The sequence below is a fragment of the Mycteria americana genome, chromosome 1, assembly GCF_035582795.1.
Source record: "Mycteria americana isolate JAX WOST 10 ecotype Jacksonville Zoo and Gardens chromosome 1, USCA_MyAme_1.0, whole genome shotgun sequence".
Taxonomy (NCBI): domain Eukaryota; kingdom Metazoa; phylum Chordata; class Aves; order Ciconiiformes; family Ciconiidae; genus Mycteria; species Mycteria americana.
In genome coordinates, this window is record NC_134365.1 from 45,369,901 (window position 1) to 45,386,875 (window position 16,975).

The 16,975-nt window shown below is 38.5% G+C and overlaps 1 protein-coding gene across 1 annotated transcript in view; it reads left to right on the top strand.

Moving 5' to 3' along the window:
- ACSS3 (acyl-CoA synthetase short chain family member 3) overlaps positions 1–16,975 on the top strand; it is a 92,493-nt gene that overhangs the window by 14,517 nt on the left and 61,001 nt on the right. Inside the window, exons 3-7 of the mRNA XM_075496307.1 lie at positions 4,556–4,744; positions 11,145–11,279; positions 11,579–11,719; positions 14,124–14,204; positions 14,289–14,384. Of these exons, the coding sequence (XP_075352422.1) occupies positions 4,556–4,744; positions 11,145–11,279; positions 11,579–11,719; positions 14,124–14,204; positions 14,289–14,384 (642 nt within the window). The remainder of the gene's footprint in view (positions 1–4,555; positions 4,745–11,144; positions 11,280–11,578; positions 11,720–14,123; positions 14,205–14,288; positions 14,385–16,975) is intronic.

Sequence of the window (16,975 nt, forward strand, 5' to 3'; positions counted from 1 at the left end):
TCAAGATCTCTGTGGTAGGGGCACATGCACTGTGCCACCTCTGAAGCATGGTTGTCCCACCTCTTCAAGAAGATGGTTTTCCTCTGCTTGAAATGAATGCAGCACCACTTGTCAGTTCTCTCCCACTTGGCAGCAGGCTGGACATTAGCAACAGGGTGGTGCCTATGCTGGAGAAGCTTTTGCAGCAGTAGGAAAAGGAGGAAACAATAATTAAGAGTAATAGAACAGTGAAGAGGCTGATCAAGGGATGGGAGAAAGCAGCAAGGAGTACTTTCTTTAGTAGTCTCGGAAAAACGACACAGTGGAGAAGCTGAAGAGCGTAAGGCGACTTGCTGCCTTTGGTTTAGAGGAATGTGTATGTGACGTGGCTCTTTTTACACCATGAGATGCACTTCAGGATGTTTCAGGAGCTCTCGGTATTTGAAGAATCCTTTTGCATTTAGCTTGCATTGAAGGACTCAACACTGGTGAGAGCCAGCCATTGTTCAACCAAGGAAGGTTTGAAATTCCTCTTTTGAGCATTTGGAGCAGAATTTCTGTTTTAGTATCTTCTAAGAAGAATTCTTTTGGCATGGACCAAAGCCTGCTTTTTGTAACTACTGGGGATGGCCAGGTGACTTACTTTAGAACTGTAGTACTTCTCTAAACCTGAACTGCTAATACAGATGTAGTATTTGTTTGGTGGCTGGGTAAAAATAAAGCCATGCTCACTGGGGGCTTGCGTTTGATAGAAATGTAATTTAAGCCCAGATCTTCAAAGCTGAAAGCCTACTTGAGTTTCTTATTATATCACTTGGTCTCAAGTGATTTTATTACTGAAGTGTCAAATATATTAAAATGATAGAGCAATCTTAAACTTGAAGAAAAGCAAAGAAATAGCATGCTGGTAGGAAAATAGCAACTGTAAAATCTTGAGTGATAAAGTATGCTGTCTTAATGTAAACCATAAATGACAACAGACTGTAACAAAGTGGAAGGTTTCATGGCTTTTAACGGTTTAATGAAATGTCACTACTTGCTCTCCCCCCCCGTCCCCTTTTTAGAAAGAGTGATTGCTTAGATGTTTCAGGGTTTCCACATCAATCTTAAGGGCAATGTAAACCTGCTTTATGATGTTCCCTAGTCTTCCAAATAGGTGCAGATAGGGACAGTGTTTTATTATATGTTACGTAGTCCAAATGATCCCTGGCTTTCAGAAGGATGAGGGAAAGGGCATAAGGAAAATCATAGATACCCATGTATTGTATTGGGTTATTGTCTTTGGTGACATTAAACTCTCTGGGGTGGGGAGGTGTAGGCAAGGGATTACTGGGTTTGCATGGAAGACACGTGGTTCCTGTCTACAGCATGCTACATATATTCTGCTTTTTTTTTACATTCTTTAGATGGGTAAAGTACAATTTACCTATGATAGGTTTCAATAAAAATGACTTAAGTGCATGCAGATCTCTTCACTTTCTCCCTCCTACAGCCAGGTACCAAAGTTATATAGCTTGTATACAGGCACTGAGAGTCTTCTATTGCAAAATTACTAATTATGATCTTTAAATGATGCCTTTTTCCTTTAGCAAGCAAACCTTGCCTTTTTTGTCATCATTAATAATTATAAAATAACTATAATGAATAATAATATTCATCCATTGTGTTTAACTACTTATTGCCTACTATCCACACTCACACTGAATATAAAATTACTCATTAAATATTGTTTTCGTTGCCTCTGGCCTTTTTGTTGACACTCTGCTTGAGAGTCTCACAAGCAGCAAAGAAAAGGATTAGTTTTCTCAATTGTTTGATAAGGTGATATTAGCTCTGTGTTACGAGTTTGCAGATTTTAATGTTTTCACAGTAGGAAGTATAGAAAAGGAATTTACCTTTAGAAGTAGAGTTTTTATCCTTACTTACAATTACTTTCACCAATCCTATCTAGAAATGACTGTAAATGTTGGTGGTATGGCAATAAATTCTAGTTGTGTACATGTCCAGGCCCTGTTGATTTTTGTTGGGTTTTGATAGTGTATGTCAGTTTCCTAGAGTATTGATAGGTATTAATAGGTCTAGAATTAAAGATCTTTTCTTTTGATAATCAGTAACATTTAATATAAGAGGTCTGTTACAAATAAATTGTATACATACCTTAGTTTGTGTGAGTTTTCAGCTTGGTATGGTAATGACTTTGCCTTATAAACATATTCTCTCTTGCAGCTGAAAATAACAGCAGGGATTTATGCAATGTTTATAAAAAATGGAAGTTATGCCGTTATCTTCTGATGCAAGCATGCATGCTTGGGGCTTCTATGTTTCCATTTTCTTAAATCCTCAGGCAGAAGTGTAGAAATATGCATAGTGGAGAGCCGTGTATTTAATGCAAACACAGGTCAGATGCACCTGGAGCTTCTGGATGTTACTGTCTCAGGTTGCTGAAAGCCTGAACATGTGTTCCCACTGAAGAGAGAAGCAGCAAGTAATGCTATATTATCCTCTTCAGTACATGTATCAGATAGGCTTCTAGGATTGGATTTAATTGCCCCAAGTTTTCCTGAATATGACCATAAAAGAAAGAGCCTAATGCCTACAAATCTCGGAAAGTAACAGTGGCACTAGAATTTGAAATATTGAATTGGAATAGGGTAACTGTTTAAATAGAGAAAACTCAAATTTGATGAATAATAGAAAAGAAAGTAAAACATTTCAAAGAAAATCTACCCTCCTGAGTAGCTCATCCTTGAAAAAGGGGGTCCTTCCCTCCTGTCCTGCTTGCACAATGTGTATTGTTGGCCTAGGCTGCTCCTGTTGCTTGCATTATTTGCTGGGTCACTGAAAACATCTCTTACTGCTTCGGAAGCTTGGGTATTTTCTGTTCTACAGGCAACATCCCCCTGCTGCTCTCAGGAGTTTGTCTCCCCTTTCTTTTTTCTCCAGTCTGATAGTACCTGAAGAAAAGAGTCTTTCATGAGACTAAATTATACTTGAAACCTTATCTATGTAGTATAATGAATAAATAAGGAATAATGCAGTACAGGTAAGATGTGAGGAATTCATACAGGAGTAGATTCATGTTAGTGAAAGAAATTAGAATATTTAAACTTCTTACGTTCATTTTAGTATTTTCTAGTGAATGGCAACCTCTTAAAGAAGAGTTTTACTACTGTAGGTAAGAAGAGTTCCCCTGTAAGGAAGAACAACTCCTTTGTTCTGAACTTAGATTTATATGCCTTCAGATATCCCAAGAACTTCCTAGAGAATTTAACTTTTTAGTCTTATCACTATTGTAAAACTATTGCAAGCAAAACTATTCTTGTTACATGTGACTGGCATGTAACCATGCTTATGGAGTATTCCAGTTTACGACTTCCTGGGATGGTTCTACTTCCATCCTGTTTCCTATTAGCTTATTAGTCTACTTTGTGTCTTAGTCTACAGTTTTTCCTATTAACCTATTAGCCTATGTTTTGTGCACAGTTACATGCAGTTTTACCTCTATTACTTATACACCTCTACACACTGATGGCTAATTGAAAAATTTAAAGGCAGTGAGCAGGTTTAGATACTGAGTGTTACACAGCTGTCAGCCTCTGGAGTTCGAGAAACCTCTGACAGCTGAGTTCATTCAGTTTCTCTTGGGGAATTAGTAATATGCATTTCCTTCAGAAGACGCCACATTTCCATGCTGCAACAAGAAGGTTGGGACAAGTGCATGGTGCTTGTCACAGGCTCCCATGCTCACTCTAACAGAACTTACTATGTGGTAAGTGCATGTAGTGTAGCGCAAGCGTGCCTAAACATTGTCCGTCCCGGTCTACTAACGAAATATTCGATACTAGTTTTGTGACAGAATACTATACACTGTTGAGGTAATAAATATTTTCTCATGGTGATGCAGATGGCTGACAGTGCTGCTGATCTATCCCATTTCTTGAGTTCCATTCCTTTGCTGTCATGCACAGTCGGTCTTCAGACTTCCGCATACCAAAAATGAAAATCTGAAAGTGAGAGGAAAAATGATTTCTTAAGTCTAAATGTATTTCTTTGAATTGTATTACAATTTGTATTACATTTGTTTCAGGGGATAAGATTTCTTGTCTCGGGTTCTGAGAAGTTTACAACACCGTAGTAGAGAAAATATCACTACATATTGATTTGTGTTTCAGACTTAGCTGGTTAGGACAGAATTTGCATTATGAAATGCCCTGTTTACATCCATTATTAATAGCTAAAATTGAGAAATATAAGCAGTTATCTGGAAAAAAGAAAGAATGGTTAGAGCGTCATTTAAAATTTTGCAAAATGTTGATTTTTTGCTCTAATGTGTAAAATAATTAGCTTCAGTCCATTCTCATTAAAAAAAAAAAGAGATGTATTACAGTGTTTTTTGCAAAAAGGAAATTGTCCTAAATTTATTGAACCTGGATTGCGTTGTTCATCTACTTTCTGTATCATTCTGTCTTGTCTCCTTAATGTCCTGAGTCTGTTGATTGTGTCAAAGTTGTTTTTTATGGGGCAACAGCAGATCTGGAAAAACTTTTAATATGTTGTGAATGTTTTGTCAGTACAGGTCTCCAAGTTAGCTGACGTCATGGTCAGACATGGTGTGAAGAAAGGAGATCGTGTGGTCATCTACATGCCCATGATTCCACAGACAGTGTACTCTATGCTGGCTTGTGCAAGAATAGGAGCCATCCATAGCCTGATTTTTGGTGGATTTGCATCTAAAGAGCTTTCTGTTCGCATTGATCATGCAAAGGTAATACGTATTTGGAACAACAAACACCGTTGCATTAGTTATTCATATAAATCAGTGTCAAAAACATTTTTTTCCAGAAAGGATAACATTTCTGCTTGACTAACCTGATCTCCTTCTATGACAAGGTGACCTGCTTAGTGGATGAGGGAAAGGCTGTGGATGTTGTCTACCTAGACTTTAGTAAAGCATTTGACACCATTTCCCACAGCGTTCTCCTGGAGAAACTGGCTGCACATGGCTTGGGCAGGCGTACGCTTCGCTGGGTAAAGAACTGGCTGGATGACCAGGCTGAAAGAGTTGTGGTGAATGGAGTTACATCCAGTTGGTGGCAGGTCACAAGTGGTGTTCCCCAGGGCTCAGTATCGGGGCCAGTTCTGCTTAATATCTTTATCAATGCTCTGGACGAGGGGATCAAGTGCACCCTCAGTAAGTTTGCAGATGACACCAAGTTGGGCAGGAGGGTAGGAGGGTTCTACAGAGGGACCTGGACAGGCTGGCTGGATGGGCTGAGGCCAATTGTATGAGATTCAACAAGGCCAAGTGCTGGGTCCTGCACTTGGATCACAACAACCCCAATGCAACGCTACAGACTTGGGGAAGAGTGGCTGGAAAGCTGCTCGGCAGAAAAGGACCTGGGGGTGTTGGTTGACAGCCAGCTGAACATGAGCCAGCAGTGTGCCCACGTGGCCAAGAAAGCCAATGGCATCCTGGCTTGTATCAGAAATAGTGTGGCCAACAGGACTAGGGAAGTGATTGTGCCCCTGTACTCGGCACTGGTGAGGCCACACCTCGAATACTGTGTTCAGTTTTGGGCCCCTCACTCCAAGAGAGACATTGAGGTGCTGGAGCGTGTCCAGAGAAGGGCAACGAAGCTGGTGAAGGGTCTGGAGCATAAGTCTGATGAGGAGCGGCTGAGGGAGCTGGGATTGTTTAGCCTGGAGACAAGAAGGCTGAGGGGAGACCTTATCGCTCTCTACAACTACCTGAAAGGAGGTTGTAGAGAGGTGGGGGTCGGTCTCTTCTCCCAGGTAACAAGTGATAGGATGAGAGGAAATGGCCTCAAGTTGCGCCAGGGGAGGTTTAGATTGGATATGAGGAAAAATTTCTTCACCGAAAGGGTTGTCCAGCATTGGAACAGGCCGCCCAGGGAAGTGGTTGAGTCACCATCCCTGGAAGTATTTAAAAGATGTGTAGATGTGGTGCTTAGGGACATGGTTTAGTGGTGGACTTGGCAGTGCTAGCTTAACGGTTGGACTTGATGATTTTAAAAGTCTTTTCCGACCCAAACGATTCTATGATTCTCTTTGCGTGGCACATGGTCTTAATTTGTTTATAATATCTAACATTGAAATGTAAACAAAGTACTACATCTGTGCTGAGGGTGATACTTTTATAGCAGACATTGAGATACAAATTTTTGCCTCTTAAAAAAGCATGAGTTTAACGCACTGCTGTCTGTTCACAGCATACTTCCTTCTCCCATTTGTCAATCTTTGTCTACAAAGCATCACCTTAAAATTGGCTTTTCACCCATCATTTTACTCAAGTGCATGAGGAAAATGCTGCCAACCCTAAATGACTTTATTGGTTTACGTGATGTTTACACGTACTAGGTAGTACGTTTTTCAGCTGTATAGCTACTTCATCTAATTTGTACATGAATCAAGGCAGCTTCAGTTGTCTTAAGTAAGTGACTCTGCAGAGAACATAATTAATAGAGGTGAATGCTTTAAGACTCCCACGTTCAGCACAAGTTGAACTTGTTTATGAAGTGTTACATAAGTCTTTGTAAGTGAAAATGCAAATAGTACTTTAATAACCTACTTAGTAGCTTATATGTGCGTATTAGTAGCTTGTGTATGCATTAGTTTCAAACCAGCTAATAATGTGCTGGAAGTTTCTGTTCTTGTTTTCTACCAGTGAACAAGACAAAGGTCTTTGTCATCTTGATCAGTCACCTGGATCATTCAGACAATCCGTGGTAGCCAGCTATCACTGAATCATGTTGGTTAGGCTTATAGACCAAAACATTATGCAGGGTAAAGTCCACAGGATTTCTGGAACTTTTACTTAGATTTTTGTGTACAGAAGTGCTTTTCAAGGCTTGAATTTTATGAATATTTGTAAACAGAAAGCTGAATGCATTCCCCCTCCTCCCTCTTGATGTTTTAACAAAGCGGAAGTTAATAAAACAGCTGGAATGGTTTGTTGGAATTGTGAACAAGAGCTGGGGAAAGACTAACGACAGCTCCACAGTTTTCCCTGTCTTTCTTCCCTCTCCCTCACTATTTCAACGAGCTGTAAAAACTGATTTTAACTCATAGAAGCTTTTGATTAGGGAGAAACAATGTAGAAGAAAAAATGTTAGACTTTTAAAATGGAAGTTGCTACAATATGAATCATCTAGCATGCTTACTTTTAGAGTATTTTGCAAATATTAACTAATTAATCCCAATGGACTTTCTCTGAGGAGCAAAGGGAGACAGCACAGTAACCATAATCCTTGCTTCATGCATTAAAAAGAAAACAGAGAAAGTGTAAGTGATTTACCCAAGGTCACACAGCAAGTCTTTTGCAGGGTTAGCTATAGAATTACTAGCTGCAGGCCATGGCTTAAATCCTAATTTGCATTGCCTTTTTCTTTTTTCTTTAAAAGGCACATCTAAATATTTTGGATGATTTTTGGTCCATCTGATGTTGTAATGAAAGCGTAAGTGAAGAGGAGAGGGACATCCTTAATCTAAATTTCAAAACGTGCCCCAATTTTGCAATACTGTAAAGCTTTCTTGATAAGTGAATTGCACACTACTGAGATTATCTTAGAGATATTGATATGTATATAAGTAGCTGTGATAGATGGTATTCTGCTGAACTCAGAAGTTAATTGAAGAAGTCTCAAAAAACTCGAACCTTTCTATTAGGCTTTTATGTGAATTGGTTTAGATGCTGCAGTACAGGACGTAATGTTGGTAATATTCATTAGAAGGAGTTAAAGATGTGGAATGGAAAGCTGGCTGTGAGATGTTCTTGTGGAAGAAAGGTCAAACTTCACATTTTATTGGAAGATCTAAGTGAAAGAAATAACAAGCACTTTCTAGTGACTATGAAAAGGTACATATACTTTACCAGCTTACCTTAATTTATCTTGAATTTTAAATAGGTCTGGGAATGCTGCAAAGTCCTGCAGCTGATAATTTTTACTCTTGTCAGGTATTGGCAGTTACAGACGTTCTGTGGTGAATTGTGATGAAGTGATACAGAGCGTGAGAACAGGCATTTCTTGTCATCTTTCTTTTCACCTGAATCTGGGAATATATAGTTTGCAATATCGAAACATTAGATACTTTTGAAGGACATTAACTATATTTTGAGGAATTAACATGACATCTGTTTAAGCACTTTATCTTAGTAAACTAGGAAAACTGAGAAGGATACTTAAGAACGATATGCTTATATGTCTGTTTGATAGAGCAGTTGCTATGCCTTCAACACCCAAATTTTCTCATTTTTTTTGAATCACAATAATTATATAGCAATTCCAGAGGGCTTTTTAGATTTTAAGTCCAAACCCTGCAAAATAAAATGCAAGTAGTGGAGTTTTTCAGACATGTGATTTTTGAAAATGCTTCACTAAAGCAGTATTATGATTTGCAAGTGAACAACAATTCTTTGAAATACAAAATGTACGAGACACCCAAGTTATTCAAAACTGTCTGTTACTACCTTCCATTCCAGAAATACTGTATCCCTCACTTATTTATGGTTGACACATTTGGAGATTTTAATGAGGCTTCCTTGAAAAAATGAGCTAATATTTACAATAGTTTATTCTGAATAAGACATAGTTCCTGTGCACAGGTATGGCTATGAATGGCTACCCCTACTTCTCATCATAAGATGATCCAGCCTTTTGAGTGATTAGGCAGCAAGCTCAGCTGCTGGTACATAAGATGCACAATTGCCTTATAATAGTTGCAGTCCTGTCTTGTCTTCGCTTGAAGCTCTGTTTAATTTTGGAATATGTATTGTAGATTAGAAGGCAGTATCTTGCTTCTTATTTTTAACTACTTGTATGGTTGATTCAGGTCTCTTTCTTTAGAGCACTGTATAATATCTGGCAGAATTAAATGCACATGGCAATCTGACATGGATCATCTAACTGCAAAGCCAGAGCAGTACCAGCAGGTGCAGCAGAACTATATGATGACTGCATAAGCAGTGGATTTCTTTAAAATGCATGTCACATTTTAAGGAGGAGGGAGGCACAACAAAAGCGCAGTTTGAGCAAAAGTTTGAGCATAGGCTTGTGATCAGACGTGTGGCTGCGGCACAAGGAGAAAAGAGCTTTGTGTGTTGAATAGTGAGGGCCTGAGTACTGGATCTCTCTGTAAACCTTTTCATGACACTCCTGATGTTTTGTGCCCCAAAGGTTTTCAGTTGGGGCTTTTTGCAGCTTTATTAGTTGGCCCAATAAAATGTATTTATTGCTTTTTCTAAACTTTGCCGTGTATGCTATTAGAGACTATAGAAGAATTTGTAGGAGATGGCTTTACAACAGAATAAAATTTTAGGTCTGGTACTATCGGGCCTTGCTTTATCTCATTTCTACTTCTTCATATTGTGTTTTTTTTGTTTGTTTGGTTGGTTTTTTTTTTTACAGCTCACTATCACTGGCATTCCTTCGCCAGCAAACCTTTGAACTTTCCTGATTTTCCTTCAAACTAGTTATATTTCTATGTAATCTTATTGTGCAGGACTACATGGAGCCACAGGAGAGGTGGTAAATGGGTCTATAAAAGCAATATGGGAGCAGAGATGCAGGGAAGGTAATGTCGGCAGGCAGGGAGCTAAAACACTAGAAAACAGCAGTTAAAGCCAGTAATGGAGCTTTGATTTGCACAGAGTGATCCATGAAGCTTCCAAGTAGTAACCCTCACTTGGGAAATACATCACCTTAGCCAATTTAGTATTGGTTATTTTTAGACTTCCTTACTGCATACCAAGTAGTTGATGAGCAGAGGCAGCACTATTTACAAATGACTGTAAACTTGGCATTGACAACAGTCTTTCATCTTAACAATTGAATAGAACTGTGTTAATATCTTACATTAATTACAGTCTAATTTCAGGCCTCTAATAGCCTCCAGATGAATTTTCAATTTAACTGCATTGTATTGTGTCATCTTTTATTAAAATCAGTGCATCCCAAAAGAGAAAGATGACAAATGCTGAAATTTTAAAGCTCATCTGAAATCTTTATTGTGAATACAAACTAATTAGCAAACTTCCCTGAATGGCAGATTTCAACAGGAAACTTTTTATTATTGCACAAGAAAACAATTTAATCTGTGCTTTCTGTGCTGAGTTTAATGCAGCCTTAACTGTGGCATTGTGGGTTGTACCTACTTAATGAGATTTCTGCTAATGCATGCAATTAGTAAACTAGTTTGATCACACTGAGGGGCATAAGATAAATATACTTCTAAAACTCCAAAAGCAAGGAGATTGAAGACTTGTTCTTCTCCAGTTAAAATGTGTTCTAACATATAATTTCTTTGGTGCTACCTTTTATTTCCTGAAATACAAGAAAAAAAATACTGATCTTGGGACCTAAGTCAAAGTAGTTTGCATGCAGATTTCTTGACTTAGGAAGTCTTACATAAAACCTGCGGTTAATTTAATGACAAAGATGCTAAATCCACATTTGGAAAAAGAAATTATTGTAAAAAACCCCAGAAGCACAGGAATCTGATTTTTAGTGGTTTTGCATCCTGAATCCTGCAACCATCACTTGAAAGACTCTAGCTTTACTTCCCTCATGTGCCTTATGCTTATTCTCTTCCTGTATTTCTGGTTTTCTGTCATCTCTCGTTTGCCTTCTTTTTCCTCTTTCCCCTATTTTCCCTCCTGTGCCATTTAATTACAGGCTGGAAAAGAGCCAGCAAAGTGCTATAGCTACTTTTGAAATACGTGATTGCGTGCAGGCAGATAATTAGATAGCAGGCTAAACAGGACAGATAATTGTTGACGTCACTGTACCACTTTTCCTTAATGGAGGGGCTAAGATGGAGATGAGTTTTTCCTCTCTGTTCATTAATTTTTGTGCAACTTACAAGAACTTAATACTGTTGATTTCTTACTCAAATTTGGTTGAAAATGGTGGAGACTGTCACAAGTTGTTAGTGCTCCTGAACAAAAACCAGATGCATGGACAGCAAGATCACACAAGTTTGATTTCCTTAGAAAACAGGACCTAAACCCCTGTTTCTAATTATATGAATATAGATTTTATACATTGAGTGTCATTAATCAAATAATTTAATGGAAAACATGTTATTAGGTTACATATATAAAATATATTGCAACTGTATATATTAACAATCTAACTTCTTTATTTTAGCCCAAACTTATTGTAACAGCAAGTTTTGGAGTAGAACCGAAAAGGAAAGTGGAATACATATCCCTCCTAGAAGGAGCACTGGCAAGGGTACAGAGCAAACCTGATAAAGTTCTCATTTACAAGCGACCTAATTTGGTGGGTGTACAGTTGTTGTGACTTCATGTTAACTTTCAGATGTGTATGTAATGCACATGCCTTTTCTCTTTTACAAGTGCAATTTTTGGTGTATTTGTTTTTAGTTTGTTTTTGAATTTTATGGGGGAACTTTATATTCATAAGATTTAAATAGTAAATAGAACTAATGCAGCAGAGAGATTACTGTACAGAAAATTGAATAGCACTGTACAGAAAATTGAATAGTACATGTTTTTTGACACACCTCCATTTATTCTGTCTGTTTTTCTTTCGACACTTTTCTATTTTTCAATGGGCAGGGCCATGTTCCTCTTGCCCCAGGTCGCGATCTTGACTGGGAAGAAGAGCTTGCAAAAGCACAGCATTATAAATGTGTCTCCGTTCCCTCAGACCATCCACTTTATATTCTGTATACATCTGGAACAACAGGCTTGCCCAAGGTAAAGGACTATCTGTAGTCTAAGTGTCTGTGACCAACCTATTTGCAGTTCCACTTGAGAAAATATTTAATTAAAAAGGTTGAAAATGTTTGCCAGTGCTCAGTGCTATAAATGATAAGCATTGCTGGAAATGGTTTAATCTCATTTATTCACATTTCACTACTTTAAAGTCAGTGTCTAGCAATAAATCACATTTGTTTATTTAAATAGTAGTGATATAAAGATAAACTGCTTTTACTTCAAAATGTTTGTACAGTATAAACTTTTGAGGACAGCAGAATGTCTTTTATCCATTAATATCTTCTGTGTTTTAACTGTTTGAGATAAGCGTAGTATAGTCACTTAATGGCAAGATTGGTTAATATATCGCTTGTGTGATAGCATTTGTTGCTGAATAGTCTTTGCTTATTCATTATTTACATATTAGCTAATCTTCCCATAGATGAGATGTAATGAATGACGTTACAGATTAAATGGAATTAAGCATGTTCTGAAGGCTTGTGGCACTGAACAGTTCTGAGAACAGAATTCCCATGAAAATGAAAGTTTAGATTGATTAAGTGAAAACTGACATAGAGCATTCTTTGAAAATGTTTGCTTTCAAATGTCAATTAGTCTTAATGATCTATTTTTAAAAGATCTTATTTTAAAAGCAAACGCTTGAGTGTTTGCTTGGTACTTACAATTCTCTTTTAAAGTGTAGAAGGCAAGCTGAGTATAATTTTCTGGCAGTGGTCTTACCACCACAGATTCAGAGACAGTATCACACATCCCTGGATGGGGCAGTGCTTAGACTACTATTAGAAAATTATTTAATGATGTGGCCTATAAAGTTCAGAATCTATGGAGAAGTAAGGGAAAACAAACATCAGTTTTGCTTAGAAAAATGTCTTCTGCTTTTGCCTTGAATGTGGGCACTTTAAAAGCAACATATGTATCTTGAATCATTTAATTATATTGTCAAGAGGTCCAAGATAAGATCCTTTGTTACAACAGGTATTTTCCTTGACACTTAGTTTCAAAATATAGTACCTCAGAGATAAAAGCTCTCAGAAGTTTACTTCACTGTCTCGCCTCTCCAGAGAAAAATATAGACAACCTTGAATGAATCACCCTTATAAGAGGGAGAGTGTCAACTAGTACTAAGCTACAATGAGTAACTTAATGAATAAAATAACTTTTTTTAATTCATTTAAGGAACTTGCTTTTAAATGGTCATGCAAGTAAAATTACTCAGCTATGACCTTCATAACAAAACTTTTGTTAATCTCAGAGCAGGGACTAAGTTAGAAGCTGAGACTAACAAAGGCAATCTGCTTTCTGAAATTCGTGAAGTGTTAGTTAACCATTCTCTGCTGTGGCAGTCTCCATTTTAATGAGTTAATATGTCTCTGCAGTCTCTCCTTGCTTGGATGAGGCCTGAAAGTGCCTATTTCATTCTATTAACTACATAAAGAGAATGTATCATGCCTAGCCCAGACAGGATAGCTGCATTGTAATGTCTGCGTTGTAGACATTTCTTTGGTCAGATGAATCTCACCTGAATTTTAGTTCAGGACATCGTGACATAATTTACTTAATTCTTTCTTCTACATACAGTGTAAATTCTTTCTTCTAAAAACTAGAAGATGATGAAATGTATATTAAACAGACAAATATTACAAAATATTTCAAGATTCTTCTTATTAATGGTGTTCCAGAACTGTTTTTTGGCTTACCAAGGTGCATGATGCTATTGATACTCGTTCTACTTTTCAAATCCCTCTTTTAGAGTAAGACTTCTTCATTTTGCATTCATATGTATACTTCAGGCTAGATATTAAACTTTTCAAAAATAGACATCTGTTTTAAGCCAATTTTCTGACATCTTTAAAAAGAGTCAGTGCAGAAAGAGGGCTACATTTCAGGGAGTAATTCACCCCAGTTATTTTAGGCATTGGCTACTCCACAGGTGCTCCTCTTTTCCAGTGATGATAGACTAGACAATGAGTTTGAAACATGCCTAGCATTTAGATGGCCACAGTTTAAGTGAGGTAAATATTCAATCTCTTAATTTTGTCAGCATATGTTGACTAAATATTTGTATATCTGATTTTAATGAGAGAATTCTAGTCTTTGTTAGTTATCTTCTGAAAACTATTGTCATCTAGGGCTTGGGTTGGGGTTTTTTGTTTGTTTTATTGTGTGTTTGTGTGTTTGTTTGTTTGTTTGTTTTCCAAAATTAATTCTTCAGTGGGAATGCTAGCACAAGCATGTGCTTGTCGGAATGGATCCTTTTCTTAAGTGGGGAGCATTGGAATTAAACAACTTTAAGTCTATTACTGCTAAACCCCCCAAAATTTCACTGAAGACAGGAATATTGCATCCTTCAAATGATCTTAAATATTCAAATTTTCTCATTTAGGGTGTTGTCAGACCAACAGGTGGCTATGCAGTTATGCTGAACTGGACAATGTCAGCTGTATATGGACTCAAACCTGGTGAGGTAATTCTGTTTAAATGTCATGTAAATTTTTTTGAACTCCTCTTAAAAACTCCCCACTATATTTATGTTTTTATTTCATTTTAGGTGTGGTGGGCAGCTTCTGATTTAGGCTGGGTTGTTGGTCATTCCTACATTTGCTATGGACCTCTCCTTCATGGGAATACTACAGTTTTGTATGAGGTATGTTCCATTCTAAAAAGCCAGCCTTTGAAAAGGTAGCATCTCCTCTCGTTGATGATCCTGATGATCCTGTTTATGCCTGTCCATTCTTCATGCCATGTGTATTTAAATTGTGTGTGTATCTTCAGGGTTTATACTGTTCCGTCTATTACAGTAATCCATAAGGAAAACTTACTTCACTGTCTTTCAAACTTGTCTGCTTCATCTGTGTGACTGGTGATGGTCAGTGGGGCAAGGAACTCCAAAACAGCAGACCTAGAAATGGCAGATGGTGGAGTGTACCTGTGTTGCTGAGGCTTCAGCCACAGGCCATTATACTACCTTTGTTGTGGATCTAGGAGATGATGTTGTGTTTTGCGTGTCTGGAGATGACAAATTCTTACTGGATCTGAGCTGGAGGCAATTGGGAGCTCTATGGTTGGAGCCAGAACTCTTCAGAAGGCTTGTCTTTTCTTTCCTCCCTCTACCACTTGAGGCACCTGAAGCCAAGACTCAAATGACACTTAGGGCTTGGCCCTTCTCCTTGGGAGATGAAACTCAGTGGGGTGGAGAGGAGACTAGTCCAATTAGAGTGGCCTGCTGCATCCTAACTTTGGTGCTCAAAAAAGCAATCGTGCTGCCTTACATCGTTATTTTTTCAGAAGTTATTGTTGATTCTCTAATCGTCAGGCAAGAAGATACAGTGTTGCTTGAACTATCTTCTTTATTCTTCAGGGAGTGAATGCAGTGTCCATCAGTGATAGCAAAAGCACTGACATTGTTAGCTCTTAAGCATGCTGAGACTTGGTTGCCTGCATTCACTTGACATTAGGAATTCTGGATATATCCCAGCTTCTCCAACACTGTGCAGAGTAAAGCCCACCTAGTAATTGTTCTGTCTTTTTCAATGGTCCTAGAGGCAGAAGTTGTTTTAGCTCTGCCGTTGTGGCATGCTGATCACTTCTGTTGATTTGTAGTGGTAATGAGAAACGTATGAACCATTAACGGAAATCTAACAGCAACACATGGCAGAGCATACAAGAAGTGCAAAAGTATAGTGAATGTACTGATACTGAGGGCATGAAAAGGCATATGAAACAAGCTTTGATGACATTGTGAATATAGCAGTTGTTAGAGCACCATCTGTATCCACTGTTTGTGGAGCAGGGGAGTCAGCATGACATGCTGGAAACGTACTGGTTTACAGACCATCGTAAGTGTGGAAGTTCTGCATAAGGAAATGTGTATTATGATTAAACTTTCTCCATCTTCCTGCTAATACACCATACAAGTGAAGATGACCATACTAGAACAGAAGTGGATTGTTACTGTTTTCAGGAACAAGCATTATCAGAACAATCCTTTGGTGTTTGCACAACCAGTTAAGTTAGTATTGGTTGAGATGTGCTTCACTGTTATGAACTTATGCGCTGCCATTGGTGGGTAGCTGGTACTGGGATTGTGCCTGAATTTTGAGTAAATATATTTCTGAATCCTGAGGATACTGAAGGAGCATGAACAGTTGTAGTAAGGTGAGGTTGCCTCCAAAATTGTTTGGATACCGCTGCAGTCAAACACTGCAGAACTGACTAGTGCTTCCTGCATCCTGTTTTGGAAGCTAGAAGTATACTTTACTGCTCAAAGTTCACTCTATAAACTTATAAGTGAGATTCTCACAAGCAGAAGATGCCTCTTGAAGCAGGTCAAGAATCCTCAAGTCCAGAAAAGCAGTGGTCGTTAGGGGTGCATCTACATGATACTTCAAATCACAGCAGTAGTGCAGTTCTGAAATAAGTCCTCTGATTGTCCTTGCTTATTGATTTGGTTCAGAGTGGTTTTAGATATATGAATGACATCTTTACAGAGGAAGCTAAGACAGAAGCTTTGTCACTTGGGATAAAAGGGTGGGATCCAATGAGTAGGACTACACTGCTGTGAAGTTCTCCAGAGCAAATGAAAAGTACATGTGCCAACAGAAAACTTTAAAACTGTCAAGAGCTCCCACCTTATTCTGAAGTACTTCTCATGCTATGCAAAAGGGCCAAATGCTATGTGTGACTTCATATTTTCTAATGCCCGCCAGATGTCTGCTTGTTCTGACTTTCAGCTGCTCCTTTATTTCTTCCAAGCTTTGGCTTCTATCTTCTTCATGCCCTATTTCTTTTGCTGTTCCTCATTTATGAACAACATCTTAAAATTATTCTTCCTTTCCTACTGCTACGTTTTGCAATAGTGACAACTGTTGCTTTGGCCTCCCAGAATATTGAGCTAGGGGCAACCTGGAGCTTGACAGCATGTGCTCTGAAAGGCCCAAAAGTTTTCTCCAGCATAGGCACCACCCTGTTGCTAATGTCAAGCCTGCTGCCAAGTGGGAGAGGACTGACAAGTGGTGCTGCGTTCATTTCAAGCAGAGGAAAACCATCTTCTTGAAGAGGTGGGACAACCATGCTTCAGAGGTGGCACAGTGCATGTGCCCCTACCACAGAGATCTTGAACAGATCGTCAGGGGAGGGGAGAGCACTCTGCCAAGCCCACTGCTCATGAGGACATCCACACCCTTGGTCCCAGGACCAACAGTCTGGGAGAGAAGTCCAGGGAAAAGCGTGCCTACG